The 19,663-nt window shown below is 29.1% G+C and overlaps 1 protein-coding gene across 5 annotated transcripts; it reads right to left on the bottom strand.

Moving 5' to 3' along the window:
• Positions 1-1,932: 1,932 nt before the first annotated feature.
• LOC111899977 (dammarenediol II synthase) lies at positions 1,933-19,129 on the bottom strand. Of its 5 annotated transcripts, none has more exons than XM_052764728.1 (17): positions 18,839-19,127; positions 18,221-18,742; positions 15,825-16,013; positions 15,418-15,507; positions 9,941-10,135; positions 9,527-9,611; positions 8,890-9,056; positions 8,495-8,683; positions 8,162-8,395; positions 7,961-8,083; positions 7,780-7,878; positions 7,503-7,609; positions 7,176-7,319; positions 4,404-4,581; positions 4,175-4,255; positions 3,790-3,873; positions 1,933-2,291 (listed from the first exon to the last, which is right to left on the bottom strand). In XM_052764728.1, the coding sequence occupies exons 2-17, from the start codon at positions 18,422-18,424 to the stop codon at positions 2,187-2,189; spliced, it is 2,274 nt and encodes a 757-aa protein (XP_052620688.1). In that variant the 5' UTR covers positions 18,425-18,742; positions 18,839-19,127; the 3' UTR covers positions 1,933-2,186. The 5 variants fall into 5 exon arrangements, with proteins under 5 accessions (XP_052620688.1, XP_023751618.1, XP_023751619.1 ...); XM_023895850.3 differs by having other exon boundaries at positions 18,860-19,127; XM_023895851.3 differs by lacking the exon at positions 4,175-4,255 and having other exon boundaries at positions 18,860-19,128.
• Between the last annotated feature and the right edge of the window lie 534 nt (positions 19,130-19,663).

Raw genomic sequence — 19,663 nt, 5'->3', positions numbered from 1 at the left:
ACAATTGAAAGCTATGTAATTACTAAACCCTAGGTTGTAAATTTCGATTATAGCCTCTCTCCTCTAGGGTTCTTGTTTTGCATTCAAAGTTGTATGTTCAATAGATAAAACATAGATCCAAAGTAGGTTGCATGTGAACTTAGGAATTGTTTTCTAGTTTATTTGTTTTACATAAAACCCATCATGTATAACTCGGTGAAAACAAAGCAATCAAAGTATAATGAAGTTGTAAAAAAATAAAAGGAAAAAGCCGAAATTTAACCCTTGAAAAATAGAAAAATAAAAAAGACCGTATGTAATCTGTAGGTAAACACCTATGGATTACGTACAGATAAAGGTAATGGGTAGTTAATTCATAGATATTACCTACAAACTACCTACAGTCTTTTTTAATTTTTTCATTTTTAAGGGTCAAATGTCGTTTTTTTCGTTTCAGTTTTTCACAACTTCATTATACTTTGATTGTTTTGTTTTAACTAAATTATATATAACATAAACTCACATACAAATATATGCATCATTAGAACCCATTACTATATACATAATAATAGAAAACTATCTATATTTGTTCTTAAGCAACAATTAACATCATTAAACAAATACATGATACACTAAATATTATTATTTTTAATATTTTGTGCTTTATATATGTAAAAACAAAACGATAAAAAAAATAGTTTTAAGATTGAAATAATGAAACATAATAATAATAATAATAATAATAATAATAATAATATAAATTTATTGCGTAGCTATTCTGTATCAATTCTCTTCCGTCGGTAGTCCATAGCTAATCTGTAGTGAATTATCTACGGAATACCTACTGATTTAGTTCCGTCGCTATTCCGTGACAATTTTGTAGCTAATTATTAATGGAATACCTATGGATTTTCGTCTGTAACTATTCCCTAGCTATTTTGTAGATTTTCCGTTACTAAATTAGGGTTTCCCATTCCGTAGGTATTGTGTAGGTTATTACCTACGAAAATTTTCCGTAGCTATATTCCTGTAACAAAAGCCTTTTTTTTTCTAGTAGTGATAACAATAAAATAATATTAATAATATTTTTATGTTTACATTAGTAACAATATAAAATAATAATAATTATATTTATATTTAATAATAACATGAAATTTTATTTATTATATTTATTAAAATGATAATATTTATAAAAAAAAGGGAAGGCAAAGCAAGGAGGGAAAATCGAAAAGAAAAGATGGAAGAAAACTCATTCTATATTTCCTACCAAGTTCAAACAAATTTTTAATTTTAAATATTAATTAATTGTTCGTTGGTATTTTGTAGGAAACTTCTGACACGTTTCCGACAAAATCTTTTCGACAGAATCTTTAGGGTATCTAATTTCGTAGGAAGTTTGTTGGAATTTTGTTATATTTTACTTTTGTTGTGACTTTGTAGGGTATTAGACGGAAATTTCCAACAAAACAAAATTGTCGGAAAGTTTTTTGTAGCTAAATCCAAATATTCTAGTAGTGAGTTTTTCTGTAAAAAATGAGTCCGTTGTTTATCTTGGAACAACCAGACTCTAATTTGCATATGAAAGTGGTGTTGAATGGACTTATATTATATGATCGAGTTATTTTAATACAAATCGGGCTCTTTCCAACATACATGACCCGTTTTTTCAATCGGGTTGTATTTTCGATTACACATAGGAATATAACCAAATTAGATAGGGCTTTGAGCTAGAATTTGTGGGTAGATAACCCAATGTGCTTCGCTTGTAATTCATAGATTTTTTCTTTTTGGATAAGGTCATGTCATTAAAAAAGTATTCCTATTAAAAAACACTGTCTTTAATAATTGCACTTATAATGTATTTTTTCTTTATGGTTTTTGGTTCTAAGTTGCGGATGATAGATGGACAACTATATAGAAAAATAAACATTGCAACTTCATATACATATGTAATGAGGAGAGAACAAGGGAAGCCATATGGCCATAAAAATTTAAGTTGGTTGTTATTCAGAAATTACATCGTATCTATCATATTATAGATTACCCGATTACACATTTACACTATATATATGATATTATTTTCAAGGATTTGATCTTGAAAATACCATGAATAATTCATCTGTATATTTCTTTCGTGAATATTGCACCTTAGGATTAAACACCGCCATCTCCCATCATAACTTATATTTTAATAATCTTTTTTACCACTACCAAACACGTTTACGATACTCTGCAAGTGCCCATAATGGAAAAATGTTCCTGTATTGTGCATAAAGCAACAAACAATTCTTCATGTAAACTCCTGTAATTTCCTGTGGAAACAGGTAATGCCCATTAGCATATATCAAAATTTACGAATGAATATGTTTATAAAGCTTCAGTGGAAATGGAAGTCTTTAATTTTAATTATCACTAGGCGAATGTCTGCGCGTTGCGCAGAAACATCTATATTGCTGAAATCTTTAAAAATTTATGTTTTTTTTTTTTTTTATAAATATAACAATAATGTTGTTGTTAGATTTGATATAATAATTCGTCTACTAAGTTGATATAATATATTGATTATTTTGAATTATATGATTATATATACATCTATGAAAACTGCATAATCTAAATCTTTTAAATGACCTCTACTTGCGGGTTAATCATGAAAAAAAATTAAATATAATATATGGTTTAACGTTATTTATATTTGTTGTTATTGTTAATTAAATTTTATAAATTTATTTTCTTATCGTTTTAATTTCTGTCATTGCAATTATTTAAAACATCAAACAATTTTTTTAATGGTAATAAAAATATCATTTATATAGAGCTATTTTTAGCTATTGTTATTGTAAGTTATTTTAAGCTACTTATTTGAAAGCTTTTAACGAGTATAAAAATATATATATGAAATATTTTAGTTAAGTTGGTATTACAATTTTGTTTTTCCATTTACCACTACAGTTGATCACTTTTAAGTATTCACAAAATATACGTTGGTTTTTTTAAGTGAAACTGAAATTTATATTGAAGTTGACCCTGTAATGTTACATTTAAATTAACAATTAAGTTTTTTTGTCTAAACTGTTCAAAAGTTATAGCTTTAAATTGATAATGGTTTACATATAACAACATATTAAATCTAATAAAGTAAGTATAATATATTAAAAGTTAAAGACATAACTTTACAAGTAGAAGTAAAAATATTATTTCAAAATTGAAAATTAGTTTATTTATGATTGCACTTTAGGTATGATACATATTTAACTTTATTAACCAACTTATAATCCCTATTAGAAAGACACTACAATTTGTCACTTTTAACTACTTACAAATTATTTGTTTAACTTGAACTAAAATTTATATTTAAATTGATCTTGTAAGGTTATATTTAAATCAACAATTTAAGTATTTTATAAAAATTGTTCAAAAGTTGTGGCTTTAAAATATTAGTAGTTTACATACAACAACATATTAGACATAATAAATTAAGTATAATATATTAAAAGTTAAAAACATAACTTTATAAGTAGAAAAAAAATAAAATTTTTGATATTGAAATTTAGTTTATGTATAATTACACTTTAGGTTTGATATTTATTTAACCTTATTAACCAACTTATAATTCTTATTATAAAGAAATTGAAAAGTCATGAGAGTTTCAAATGAATGTGGTGAAAGAAAAAATAAATGAGAGTTTCAAATGAATGTGATGAAAGGGAAAATGCTTTCTTTATAAGTATATAATGAAATGATAATGATACTGATAATGATGGGCTTAAAAAACTTCACTTTAAATTGTTCGAATTAAATTATAAGGTTTACCTGCTGAGGAAAATCTCCGTTATCCATTTGAGCATTAATCAATAGCTTTGCTGCTTTATGTAAAGGCATCCGATCTCTTTCCACCTAGTCGTTTATAAACAATGAAGATCAATAAATTTCAAGCAATGAATCTTTAACTGAAACTTAGATGTGAAAAAATGAGTGACCATTGTTGTGACTATTTATAACATCTAAATTTCGAGGGTGGGTGAAATGTAAATAACGTGGTTGGTTTGACCAATCAACACTTTCTATAATATCTTAATTTTCGTAAATTTTTTTTATCCATTTTACCCATTATAATTAGCATACAATCAATATCGACCCATTCTAACAAACTTCTTTTTTTAATTGGCACCTTTATAGAAAATCATGGAAAACTAACCTGCCCACCAAACATAAGGCCAAGCATGGCCCATGATGTTTGCACCAAATTAGTTCGGTTTCCATCCAGCGGTGTATATACCTCGACAAATAATAAAATTAAAATGATGAGATCTTTGAAATCGCACATTACTATTTTAATAATAGCTCACTTTTCCTTTTGGGACATACATAAAATGATTATGTGGTTATCAAATTGAAGTTATTTGGCAGCAATCAACTAAGCTTACCTCAGTAGGGCAAGATAGGAGGCTCTCTCCCCAACCTCCCTCTTCATTTTGTATTGAAAGTAAGAATTTAAGACCTTTACGAACTGCTTCGTTATTGTCATATGTCTTTCCAGCACTACTTAATGCCCTTAGGGCGAAGAATGTTCCATATATGAAGCATACTCCCCAATAACCATACCTATCACAAATAAACAAATGAAAATAAGAGATAAAGAATCTCATTTGTAAATCTTTTTTTTTCCTTCATTCATATCCTTGACAAAGAGAGTAATTTTTAGTTTATCGCTATCCTCTGTTTGGTTTAGATTTGCAAGTCTTTTTATCAAGTGACATGGAAGAGATGCAAATAGATTGACTAAAGGCATACTACAAAACTAGATCTGATGTGTACATTTGGCCATATAATTAGGGGGTGATAAAGCCTATTTAACACCTAGAAAGGATATAAATTATAACATGTTTACATTGTATAGGGATATGAGCATATTGAGAATTCAATTCTTTTAGCATGGGAGGTTTCTGTTAACAACAGATGTTGGAGATGATGAGTAGTATCACATGTTTTTTCTGTCTTGCTCTTAAGGATTATTGGAAGCAATTTTCAATTTTATTAGGGTTACTTGACCAATATGATTTCTTTCACCTTGCACAATTTCCTTTATAAATCATTTCTCAATATAAATATTAATCATGAGTATCTCTCTTGTGTGGACTGAATAGAAAAATCATCATTGGTCCTTAATAACAAGATTTGTTCTGAGAAAGTTAGTGAACTTTGGCTTCCCCATGTGGTGTAGGACATGTTATATGTGTCGGGAGAGTGTTCGTATTTGAAAAGATGTTGTTACCAAAAACATAAATGCGGGGTGGTTGAAATGGACATCGGTCATATAAACTTTGTAAGACGTGAGGGTCCGACTAAAAGTCAAGTGGAAAGTATACATCTTGGCAGATAGGTCAACTATGTTGTATATGTTCGAATGAAGACCAATAAAGAAGGAGGACTAGAGAAATATGAAAGTTGTGGAAAAGAGGATGCTACTGAGGACATCTAGGTCAACTATGTTGTACAGATTCAAATGACGACCAATAAAGAGGGAGAATGAAAGAAAGATGGAAGTTATGGAAAAGAGGATGTTACAGTGAACATGTGGCTCAAGAACGTTGGACAAGATCTAAATTATGTTAGGAATAAGATGCAAAAAGACACAAAGAAAATAATAACACAAGGATTTAATGTAGTTCACATGTAACATCTTTCAAATGCATGTACAAAAATATTGTCAGCAAAAACTTCCCCAAGGTCACCTATATGAAAAATTGCTCTCGCCTATACATACTAAAGTGTAAGGTTCTTAAGGAATCTACTTCCTTCATGGCATGTAGAATACAACTGCTACACACATATTCTTCTTATGTTGGGGTATAAAGCCATTGGATATCTACTTATAATGACAAAAAATTAACCTAGGACTACTTGCAGACTGGTCACATATGATTTTTTCTTTTCTTAGGGATACAAAGACACTAGTAGATCTATTTAATAAATAAATTTTCTAGTGCCTTTGTAACCCTGAGAAAAGAAGAAAGCAATTGTGACTAACCCAGAAGTAGTCCTAGGTTAACTATTATCAATATAAATAGATCTCCTAATGTATTTGTATCCATGTGAAAAAAATGAAAACATGTCTAACAACTATCTTTTACAACTAACCTGGTACTAGTTGTGGGTAGGGCTCACAAGCACAATACATCACAATCTGGACATATTCTCCGTTATGTGCATCATAAACCTTAGATATTAGCACTACATAACTCATTTTTAAGATTTATTTGTAGAAATATGGTCGAAAGAAACATCAAAATCCACACCTCAACAAAATGTGTCAATAAAAAATAAGTTGGGAGTGACAGTCATAGAAAAATTGATAGAATAAATAGTTAATTGTTTAATTATGTCTAAAGGAGATAAGAGACATATATGGTAAGGTGTGGACAATGCTAGGGTCCCATGGGTGAGAACAAGGGTTATCACGTAAAAGGAGTGAGAAGAAAACTTGATATTAGACATGAAAGAGCTAACATTAGTTTTATGATGGAACTTTTTAGAAAAAAAAAACATTATCTATCAAAATTAGCAAGAAACTAGACAGTGTGACTTTCTGAGGAAATGATCTCAAATAAAAGGTAGAAGAGGCTAAAATTTAGGGTTGTAGATCAATATTTGTCTTAGTTATCTATTCATTCACTTTGATCTTTATGAGCTTTCCTTTGTCTTTTTCACCGTTCTTTCGTTTATACTTCATCGTGTTGGAGGTGTGGTCTTCTATGAAAGTAAAAGCTTTATCTCTCAGGTGGGGGTAAGGTTATCTACAAAAAACCTACAACCACCCAATTTTATTTAATTATTATTATATATTTTCTGAAAGGTTAACACATAAACCAACTAAATCCTACTTCTAAACAACTCAATTGTCGACAATGGGACTTAAACCTTCAACCCCTTAGGGGAGGGCCACCTTTCGAACTCCTTGGTACTGCTAGGCCAAATGCCCTTTGGTCACCACCCAATTTTATGATGATACTAATTTCTGTATTGTTGTTGAAAAAAACTAGCACATGAGATGTATTAAATATTATACTCTAAAAGAAATGATATGTAATGGTTGAGAATGTCCTGTATACTTTCCTTTATATAAGATTCATATATCATATAAGATCATAGATAAAAGAATAGCAATCAAAATAAATTGGATTTATATTGTAGCATACCATGAACCATTATACCACTGTGTTTCCTCAAGATAGCGTACTCCATTTGAAATTGAATGTTCTATCTCCTCCTTTCTGTGTCTTGGGTGGGCATGTTTGAATTCTATCAGAGCTCCGATAATGGAAGATGTGGTCTCCACATGCCTAAGTCACCCAAACATGTGTACTAGTAGTCATTAGTGTTTCTACAAATTATATTTTATGTCCTTAATAATCTTTTTTTCATCTATTATCACTAATTAGTTGATGCAAAAATATATTTGATCAAGGTTGTGATTATAGATAACTAATGATAATAGAGAACTAACGAATGTAACGGAGATTTACTCTTTCTCAACAACTATATCTGCAAAAACCTCTGAAGGATTAAGAAGTTGTAGAAATGGTTTGGGAATTGGCGGCTCCCAAACAGCAAATCCTCCGCTTACAGGACTCTACATGTGCCAAGAAAACAAAAGGAATGAAGTTAAATGTTTACTTGTGCTTTGGCAAAACATTATTGATAAAACTAAAAATAATTTGTCAAGCTATAACGGGTAAATCATCTAAAATTTTAGTGACGTAAAGGTTTAAATTTATAAAAAATAGAATAAAGGTGTCATACTTGCATGTAAAGAAGCACATTCACTGCTTCATACAGTCGAGCATTATCATCTTTCTCTCCGGCTATTTCTTGTGGCATGTTTGATAGTAACAGTAAACACTATAGAATAAGATGAATTGTAAATTCTTTTATCACAGAAACTATATGCATAATCGAAAGTTTTAATTTTCATTACATATACCTTTAGTGCTTCAGCTGTACAGTCAGAGACAGTCCAACCATGATCTTGATCGGAGAAGGTCCACGAACCCTTAGTGAATTGTCGACACATTTGGGTGAAATCTCCTGAAGGATTTTCTTTCACCTACATATAATTAAATTCTATAATTAAGAAACCTATCAAAGTTTAATGAAGAAGCCATACATACAACTAAAAAACAACCTGTGATTCTCTTATATAAAAGTGTGCCTTTTTTAGACATTCATCATATTCCTCGGTCATATTACTTGCAATAATTGCTTGAGTTGCAAGAGCACAATCCCACAATTGACTACCAAAACTATGCATTGTCATTCCATCTTCTGCAATCCATAAGTAATCTGGAACTCTAGCTAGATGATATTTGAACTCATCACCATTTGGATTCTCAGCCCACCAACACATCATTTGTAGACTCTGCCCAAAACATATGAAATGATTCATTATATTTTACAGACAAAAAATTCATTATATTTTAATCTAAATTTGGTGCTTTTCTTCAATTTGATATCTTACTTTTTCAACACATCCTATGGTCATGTATCTAGTCTCTTCTGATTCATAGCGCATTAATTCCACAACTCTATCAAGAGATCTTCCTCGTAGTTTAGAAAATGGCCAATATTTAACGATCGGCTCAGTAATATAGTGAAGACTATGCCATAATGCATCTTGTAGAAATGAATGTGGATAATAGTAGTCCTCCTGCAAATCAAAAAAATTATACTCATTCATTTCCAAAAGATGGTGCACTCATGTTCGTTTAATTTTATGTACATGTAAGTGTTATATCTCGTCAATAATAAATGAAAATACATAACTTATTGAACTTTTCTCAAGATCAAAAATAATGTTCATCGATACACACTAATAGTTAGGGTCTTAAGAATGGTTATTATAAAAACACAAACCTTGCAACAATTATTCCGTTGTTTATTCCAATTAATATCCTCAAAAGGGATGGGGTGAATTTCTTTTCGTAATGATGAAACTAGATGGGTAATTGGTCCTTGGATTCTTTTCCCATATAAATATGACATGGGCATGTAGGTTGTCCGACAATAGCACCACATCTCAGCTGCATATATCATAAGTACAACGAGATAGTAAGCGAATTTGAAAAGCATATAATATTATATATTCCCTAAAGTGCCATCTAAGTATGAAATCAAGGAATGTATGTTGGAAATATGATGAAAAACATATTGAGGACATAGTAAAATTGTTTAGGGATAAGTGGGAGAATGATAAAATAGGTGGAAAGAACTCAAGAAGCAAACTATAACCAACATAACTTTAAACCCGATTAGACACTATAATCAACTCCAATTTTGAATTTTACCTAAATTTGACTTACTTAGCTTTTTAATCATCTGCTTTAATTTTAAAATTTTGGCAATTCATGCCAAAAATGTTTGGAGTAGTTTGAAAGCATGTTTGAAATAAATTTTACTCTCTCCTTTTTAAAACCTAAATACTTTTATGTTTATTGAATTCTGTTTTTCATTCTAGTATAAGTTATTTTCCAATCTGTAAATATGCAGTTACCTGGATGAAATGGAAATGCAGATGGGAAAAGCCAAAATTCTGGTGGCAATGGGTTGCATCCTTCCCATTCATACACTCCAAGAACCTACATATTTAAATCCAAGGAAAACAACTCAACGAATATCCACATTAGTCTTCATTAGAGGTATGAAATAAAATTAAACTATTTAATTCAAAGGACATATTTAAATAGAAGTTCCTAGAAAGGTCATTAAAATATTGATCTTTTAGTGCCGTTTTTTCCATAACCAAAACGATTTTTCTTATAACCAAACCGAATGAGTATATTAGTTGTCATTTTATCTCTCATATGAAGCCATAAATTTCTTGTGGTCTATTTTTACTTAAATTGGAGATAATATAATTTTGTAGGGAACTACTTGCAATAATAAGGGTTATAGAATTGAGAATTACCGAGAGGTAAACCTTCCCCCAAGAGGGAATGGAGCTTGCACCGCCATGGTCAAGTATCCACTTGCGAGCTTTAGCGATTGCACCATCTCCTCCATCTTCTCCTTCTCCTAATATGCGTAGGGCTACATAACTCAGTGCAGATCCAATCATTGTGCTGTGTCCCTCAATATAAAACCCCCATCCCCCATCTTCATTCTGCAATTACGATACTAAATAATACAATATTGTTTTCTTAAAACTTCAATACATTATTATTTGCTTAATTATATCGAATAGTGAAAACCATACAAAGAAGATTATATTATCTTATATTTACATCACATTATATCAACTTTACAAAATATTATTTAACCACAACCAATAAAACTATAAAAAAAATTGTTAAAATGAAAAAGAAAGAATAAAAACATTAATGAAGTATTGTTTACTTGTGTGTTCTTTATTTTCGTCACATATTCTATTTGAATAATGTCATCCGTAAGTTTAATATATAATAATAATACTTAGTGTCCACTATTTGGCATGACGGAATGCAAAGAAACATTTCGTTAGTACTCAATAAAGATGTTCGATCCATGTTTTCTTTTAAATGGAAAGAAATGAGATGTTACTGGGAAAATATCATTCCATCAAATTTTGAGTATTTATTTCCTAGGATGATCCCTATTTTTCTTCCATTTCATTCCTTCCTAAGATAAAAATTTAACAACAGACCCAACATTACTCACTAGCGCAAGGTTGATTCAAGCACAAGGATGCCAAATCGCATTTGGATTTGCATCGGCGATCCTTTTTCTGGGGACATTATGCATGATAAATGTGTTCTTGTTGTCACTTCTATATAGATTCTACATATTGACCTTGTTTGTTGTTTCAATTCTAGGGTTTGAAATTCCTACTACTAAATTATTTGTGGAATGATACAACACCAAAAAGCAAAAATCAGATGGTGGTTTTCTTTCATTGTGTAGAAAAAATTATGTATTATAAGTATTTCTCTCCTAGGGTTTTTGTAAAATTATGAAAATCTGGTATGGAAGATTCACATGTTTAAGGGTATGGCTTCATACAAACCATTCTATCCACCACCACGTTAACCAAAAGATAAACAAGGATCTTGAAAGGCACAAGAACCTATAAAATTTAGGGGAAAATGGAGATGATGCTACTAGAGGTAGTTTCAATGTAAGGATGGGATAAAACTTTGACAATTTTGATTTTTTAGGAAAATATTTAAGATGTTTTAAGTTATGCATTCTACCATAAGATGGAAAATTTTTCTCTATCAAGCGATTTCATGCAATATATAAGTGTTTTCCTACCTACCAAACAACATTTATCTAATGACTTATTTCATTTAGAAGGTGTAGCCAAACATGATAATAGAATGATAATGATATTTTCTATTATGTTGTTCCTTAAACCAACACATCTATCCCATTCCAAAGTCATTACATTCCATCTAGTCAAATAAACCCTTAGTTCCCACTCTTCTATATTTCCGCATTTCTTTTACCACATTAAAATGGATTTTGTATGTCTTATCAACGAAAGAAACCATTAACATATTAATTTGTAACATGTGTCCTTGTTATGATAGTTTTTCGCAAGACAATAAACTAGTCCCAAACAAATTTATGACATTTCATCAAGACATCACAAAACTCTAATGCGACATGCGACGAGTATATCTTGGTAAATCGGGACATAATTATCCAACAAAATTACATAATGTGGGTGCCAACCATAGAAAGTCCACATATATTTAAATATGGTATCTTCAAGAGTTTTTTTTCTTCATTTTATGGGAAGATGATCATCAATTTTTTGGAAATTGGTAAGAAAAAAACATGCGATCACCGAGATAATGAAGTAGTAAATAAATTTCCATATTATTCAATAACATATTAACAACATTATGAACATTGTAACACCTGCATTTTGCAGATGAACTTTTCCGCTCTTTTTAGGTGAAAATTAATTTTTAATAAATATACAATAATATTAAAAGACTTATATGTATTAAACAAGTCAAAATTTTGATTAATAAATAATATTTATGGATTTTTATAATTTAGTTAATCCTTAATTAAAAATATAGAACTAAGGATTAAAACATCAGTAAGTCATAAATTGAACAAGGAACTAAAATGAAAAGAATTTATAGAAACGATATTGAGTTTAAATCAAAAGAGTGTTGACCAATCTTCTAAATCAACTAAGGGTTAATTTGAGAGAATAAATGAAGGAGGGACCTAAGTTTCAAAATCCCTTAAAAGGTTATACTCATTAGCCTCTTCCCTCATTGCCTATATCGATCGGGTGAAGACAGGAAAAAGAAAGAAAAATGGAAATTTCATTAGTGATTTGGAGAGTGGAAAAAATGTATTTTAAGAGGAAATGGAGTCAGGTTTTAATTAGTAAAACCTCTCAAGGTATAAAACTTCCACATATCAATCTCTAGGTCGAATTAGGGTTTGGAGCTCTATCTAAATTCAAATTTTATGTAAAATAATGTATTTATATTGATTCTCTAACACAATCTAACCTTTAGTTCATGAATTTAAGTTATAATCTATAGTTTGTTGGTTGTTTCGATTGGTGAATTAAGTTAAAGCCATTAACCCTAGCTATGGATGGAAGAGGTGCTTAAAATCCATCATTAATATTAGCCTTATTTGTGATTTGATGCTATTTTTATGTAAGTGATCATCAATGAATCACCATAACAGAACTGAAATGGGTGATTTCATCCCCAAGGATGGAATAAAGGAATTGGAGCCCTAATTTGTAAGAATTTTTTTACTTGTTATGGAAACTTGTATATTTGCTTATATACTCGATTATTGAATCAAATCATGTATAATTATATTAGGAGATATGTAATTGATTAGTTACGATCCATTTTTCAAGTGATTCCATTAGATCTTTTGGAGATCATGACCTTGAAAGAAGATTCCATTGGAATTCACTAGTGAAATGAGGTGGAAATATTTTTCAAATGATGGTATGTCAATAATAAGGTTTTTAAATCAGTTAATTGAGTTGTGAACAATATTAATAATAATAATTTGGAACCACTGGAATAAACACATTATAAATATTACTGCCACCATACATATGTTTAAGAGTCTCTATTCCACAGCTGGAATTTGAATAAAAAATGGTGGAATGGAATCGTGATAAGTTATTAGATTTGAATGTGTCTAAGTACTTTTTTAATGTTTGGAATGATCATCATTATTAAATTATGACTTGTATTGAGTTTTTAGTAGTTTTAGACATAAGGTGTTGCTTTAGTCATATGAGTTGTGCCTTCAAACTCTATTGGTATTGACCACTTAATGAATTAATTCACCTATTGGGATCTGGGTTATTTTAGTTTAAAGAATTCTATTAAGACATAATTTAACTATTATTAATCATTTGTTAAAGTAAAAGGTTTTGCTACGAAGTGATCAATATATAATGTCATAATAAGCAATATGACATTTATGTGTCGATCTAGGAAAAATTTGGGCAAGACCAACCCCAACAGTTTTATGTTCTGATCAAATCTCAAAAATTTTGTAACTTGAGTTTGGCTCACCCTATAAGCACTTTTTTTCTTCTATAGCTTCTATATATATATATATATATATGCTTGAAAAGCATAGAAGAATTGATAAAAATGTTAAACAAACATTGAAGGTTATTTCGGTAACTTTGAGACCATTTATTATGATACGACAGATGGAAGAGCGTAGTACTTTATCATTGAAGAAGTAAGGAAGCCTAGATTATTTACTAAGGTGAGTTTACTTGAGGTACATGTCCGTGTACATACTTTGATCAAGTTATAATTCTTTTGAATATATATATATATATATATATATATATATATATATATATATATATATATATATATATATATATATATATATATATATATATATATATATATATATATATATATAAAACAAATCTCACTATTTCTAAAAATAGATTGAATAAAATAATAATATTTTTTAAGATGTCCAAATCATTAAGCTAATTGTACAACTAATCACTAATAAAATAATATTAAAATTTAAACAAACTCCTATAAATCTTCTCTTCCAAGGTTTTGACCAGATCTTTTTTCATCCAAATAAATACTCAACACCCTATAATTTGGTCATTTCACGAATTTTCTTTATTTTTAATATGACATGTTTCCTAAAACAAACTAATGATTGAATTGAAAATAATCATTCTCCATCGAAAAGATATTAGTTGTCGAAACAAACTATTTGTCGCCCGCCGCTTTGCGCGGGTAAACAGCTAGTATATATATATATATATATATATATATATATATATATATATATATATATATATATATATATATATATATATATTCATCTATATGAAATATCTCTACTATACATATTTTCTGTACATTGCATGAAATTTATTTTGAAATTTTTTTACCTGACTTGATAATATTTGTTGGTTTGAAAATGTTTTGGCATCCTGATTTAAATTTATGTATGATGGGAGATGAATTGGGAGCCCAACTCATAGAAAATTGAGTGAGATCTATAATATTATTCTTGATTGTTAAAAAGTTGAATTTTCAAGCCATAGTTAACGACGGAGAGAAAGAGATTATTTTCTAAGAGGATGTAATTCCTCATACCATTTTTTCATCTTGGCCCCCGAGTTGTGGCTAAAAGACGCCTCTATGGCAAGGCACATAACCTATGCACATTTGAGTAACACCTATTTGGTAAGTCATGCATTACTCGGTTTGTGATGGAATAGGAACTTTGTGGATCGGTATGCAAGTTGCATACAAGTGGTATGACTGATATCAGGATCGATTTTTTCATCCTTGTCGACAATAACTATAGTTAGAAGAAGAGATGTATATTCGACATAACCCAAAAAATCATGACTTGAAAGCATAAAAACACATTGTTTTTCCATCTCTTGTAATTAGAGGAAGTACGTTAACTTGATATAACACATGAATGTGAGTTGTGATGATGATACTACATGCCATCTATTATGAATAGGTGATGAAGTGACTATGAAAAATGAAAAAAACATGGAATGAAAGCTTTTTTTGATGGTTTAGTGCTTTTATACTATGCGACTATATGTATTGTGTCGAACAACTATGTTTATGTGATTAGAGTTTCCACTTTAAACATAGATAAAATATCAAGAAATTAAGTACCAATGCTAAAATTAATTAATATTTGAAAGAATATTCTAGGATGTTAAATATGTTAATCCTTATAAAAAATAACTTCTTATAGTAACCACCAACTGAACTAAACAAACTATGAAAATATTTTTCTATCAAACAAAGTGAATGATCTATAGAATGAATTTTTAAAAGAGTATATCACCTAACCAAGAAAATCATCATAATTTAAAATGATTTCCTTTGGGTAATTGTAAACATATAACGAAGATGTCATATTCATAGAATTAATTTGACTAGTTACCTGGTGATTGTAGAAGTATCGTTTCATCTCTTTCTGATGTTCTTCAGTTAAGATTGTATTAATTGTACCACTGATGTATAAAGCAATTAACTGCAAAAGGAAGGGGACAATTATATGCTTTAGATTATTGGTGCGTAGACACATAAAATGTGATATTGCTAATCGTATCCTAGATATGTGGCAAGATAATTAAAGATTCTTGCTTATTTTAGCTTCACGATGTCTAAAGCAAGGTCATCATATCATTTCACGAGATTGAAATCAATCATCTATATATCTTGCCGTTCAAAAAATGTCATGTATGTCCTAACTTGGATTTGAACTTGTCATAAGTGTCATGCCTACATGAATAGGAATTAGAATATAACCCATTTAGAAAAGAATAATTTTCAACTCTTTACACTTACAAGTGGAGGAGTGAAAAATAAGGGGCCAGCATTTTCAGCCGGCCAATGTCCGTCTTTTGCTTGGATTGCACGTTGTAATCGAACTGCTTTTTTTACTGCAGTTGTTACAGCTTCAAAATTCACTTGTTCGCCTTCACTTAGTCTCGTCGGAAGTATGCTCGTAAGATCGATTGCGTTTTCCTTCATTAGCTATTCATTATATAATATCATGGTCACTAGTTTTCTCCACAAATTAAAATTGAATTTTCTACTAAAAATTTGATCTTTATAATCATGCATTCGGATAGATTATATCAACAATAATTTTGTTATGCATCAAAATAATTAGTAACTGAGCATAAGTATTTTCCTCAAGAAAAATAGCATATTCTACATTTATTTTCTTATGTTGGTAAATTACCAAATCTGTAAGTTTACATGGATGTTCTTTTGAATGGATCAGATCTATTCTCACTAAGTGAATTCAAATTAATTAAGACTTTAAACATATAAATCCAAAATCATAACTAATTTGAAATCATATATGAACAAACCAAATTACATGCTGGTTGGACCGGTCTTCAATATTAGATTTTTCAAACGTAGAAACATTTAAAAAAAAATTATATATTTTATAATATTAAAACACGTTTGATTGATGAAGTTTAAAGAGGTGTTTTGGATAATTTATTTAAAGTGTTTTTAATTTATTTTGGTTTTACACCGGTAATAAGCACTTTTTACGTGTTTGAGTAGGACAAAAAAATACTTATTTCGTTATGTTACCTGTTATAAACACTTTTTTTATTTTATTTTATTTATTTTTGTATTTTGACTTATTAGAAACTCTTTATGGAGTGGACACTAAATTAATCTTTTTCTTGTAATTTAAAGAAACAAAAGTTTATTAGATATCTATTTTGATTAATTTACGCGTATAATTAAAATTTGCCGAAAAGTAAAAAACAACTTATCAACTAAGGTTTTGTTATATATACTCCATTTTAGTCTAATATATTCTGTATAGATATTAGTTTATTAATCTAATACACTTATTTAATTCGCTTATCATTATATAATTATTATTAAATAATTATTTAGCTATTATTGTTATATAATCATAGATGAAATTTTGGATATTATCAACACAACTTTTCGTTTCAAATAGTTTATTACGAATATAGTTAATGTAAGTTTTTATACTACTTTATTTTGTATTAATAAGGGGTTTTGCGATTGTTTTTTCAAATTTAAAAATAAATATGGGCAAAATTTTTTATTGATTTATGGTGATAGTAAAAAAGTTTTTGAAAAAGTGTTTTGATTATTTAACATCTTTTTAATAAAAAAAATTATATATATATATATATATATATATATATATATATATATATATATATATATATATATAGAGAGAGAGAGAGAGAGAGAGAGAGAGAGAGAGAACTTAATATTGGATCATTTAAAATTAAATGATATATTTCCTTAATTTCTAACAGTTGTTATATTCAATTTAAAAAATACCCAAATTAATATTCTTTATCATGTATAATTAATGATTTTACATAATGGTTCATAACTGATGAGGTGAGATATTTTTTGTTTTAAAAATAATGTGATTATTTCATTTAATATAATAATGGGATTTTCAAACATTTGTATTATGTACGCACAAGAAACTTTATATAACAGATATTATTATAACTAAATATGAAATATATGAATTATATATAATTTCTATTATTAAAAAGTATAAAATACATTAATTATAAAGAATATTTTATCAAACTTAATTTATTTTTTATTTAATTATGATAATATTTTCCATAATTACTGTTTTTATATGTGATTTGGACATATTAGAAAATCCATATAATTATGTATCCACATCAAATATATGATTCAGTTATTTCTATGATATTTGTATAGGTGTTTTATTTTATATATTTATAAATTAGTTACAATAAAAATATTTCATATTACTTCCTAACTTAAAAAAAAAAGGTATTTAGTTTTAGTGTATTTTAGATATGTTGATGTTATTTTTCCGAAATTACATGCACTCGACTACAATTACTACATTTCAGTTTTATGTTCAGCAATAAAACCTTTTTATGGAAAAATTTAGAAAACTCAAAAATACTAATATATATTCATGAAAATATTTAGTAATCTACGATGATTACATTGTTGCAATTAACATTAATTCTATCAAATATAGAATCAAAACTCTAGACCAACATCATGGTTTTTAGTACCCCTTTTTTTAGCGGCAAACATATATTAAGGGTTGGTTAAAAACACACCTCATTTTACCATAGAGACACCTTAAGTAATTTCTAAAATATTTTTATTTGTTAAAAATGCATTGTTTTCTAAAAAAACTATTATGAGTAGTGCATCTAGGTGTTTACTACCTGCATCCGCATAAGGAGATCCCCACAAGCATGAAATCCTCCTTTCTTTCGATTATCTTTGAAGTTCTGCCGAACCTTTTTGATTTCTTCCTTTTCCTCGGGAGTGCCACCATCTGGATTAAATTCCCAAAACTGTCTACCAACAAAGTTGTTTGTACTATACAAATAGGGGCCTTCCCCTTCCGCTATCTTTAACTCCCACATCGATCCTCTTCCCGTCGTTAAAAAACGATCAAAATCTAATTATTAAAACAAATGTGTCCAGCAAACCACGCAAGATTTCCGTTTATAGCATTACTCAAGCAGTAATCAATGCAGTTCACGACACCATATAAACTAGACCTACTTTTCATGTCTTGGAGAGGACAGAAGCTCGCCTACTGGGTGCTTAATTATATAACTGGAGATATGTTCTCAACACATGATTTGCTGGCGTTTATATCACACAAAAATGGGTTTCAGTTTTGGCTAATTCAACGATGATGAGGACAAGAAATGCTTAGGAGACGGCTGACATATACCCTACAAGAAAAAACAAATTTTTTTTTTTGACATAAACAATCGATCTTTATATTGAGTATAAAAAAAGAGGAGAAACTGTTAAGGAAGAGAATCAACTATAGGGGAAAAATCAAATACTCTGTCGATATTTCTTATGCAGGGAAAGTTGTACGTAGACGAGATAACCAACGATGAATGTAAAGTAAAACTCAATATGTCATGTACAAATTAGTCTTCCTCATTGAGAGACTCAGCTTTACGCAATATCTCATGTATGTAATTTTCGTTTTAAACATGGTAGCATATCATTGAAGAGCTTGTTGTGAAGACAAACAAAAAATATATGTAGAATTCTAGCAGAGAATCTAAGTATAGAAGAAACCAAGAAGGAGAACAAGTGAAAACAAACCCCCTCGGGTGCATGCTTTTATATAGTAGGGTTATTCATTAGACCAAAATGCCCTTCTACAGCTGTTAATCAGCAGTTGAATGCTTTTGTAATAAAACCAGTACAAATTAAATATGCAAACACTTTACACAAGTTATATCATTTAAATGCAGAAGTTACATGTTCCATGCCAACACTTTACACGAGTTATATTTTTTCAATGCTAATTCATAGCTTTAATTGGTTTATCGAAAACTTGTATTAATTTTAAAGGTTTTTTTATTTTTTGTTTCTTTAGTGTAGATGGATGTGACTGCAATTCTCGGATGGGGCATCTAATTGTGCTACTAGCCTACTAGGGAATAGGAATACTAATATGAGATCGCTATACATATTTGCTAATTATGATCAAGTAATGGTTAAATGTTAATAATATTTTAACATGCACCTCTACACGCCGATACTCCATCCCATTGAATTCAACTGCGCACGCTGCTTTGGAAGTGTCCTTTTACCTACAAATATTATCATATCAAAATAAATAAAGATTGTAA

The sequence above is a fragment of the Lactuca sativa genome, chromosome 1 (genome assembly GCF_002870075.4).
Source record: "Lactuca sativa cultivar Salinas chromosome 1, Lsat_Salinas_v11, whole genome shotgun sequence".
NCBI lineage: Eukaryota > Viridiplantae > Streptophyta > Magnoliopsida > Asterales > Asteraceae > Lactuca > Lactuca sativa.
The sequence above is the reverse complement of the archived record's forward strand: the minus strand, read 5'-3'. Positions and strand labels throughout refer to the sequence as shown.

Bases quoted from the DNA above. Each gene is read 5' to 3' on its own strand.
- LOC111899977 (XM_052764728.1), bottom strand. From the start codon at position 18,424: ATGTGGGAGTTAAAGATAGCGGAAGGGGAAGGCCCCTATTTGTATAGT. The intron at 15,508-15,824 runs GTAAGTGTAAAG...TTCCTTTTGCAG, and splicing joins TATTTTTCACTCCTCCACTT to TTAATTGCTTTATACATCAG. The intron at 4,582-7,175 runs GTATGCTACAAT...TATTTGTGATAG, and splicing joins CAGTGGTATAATGGTTCATG to GTATGGTTATTGGGGAGTAT.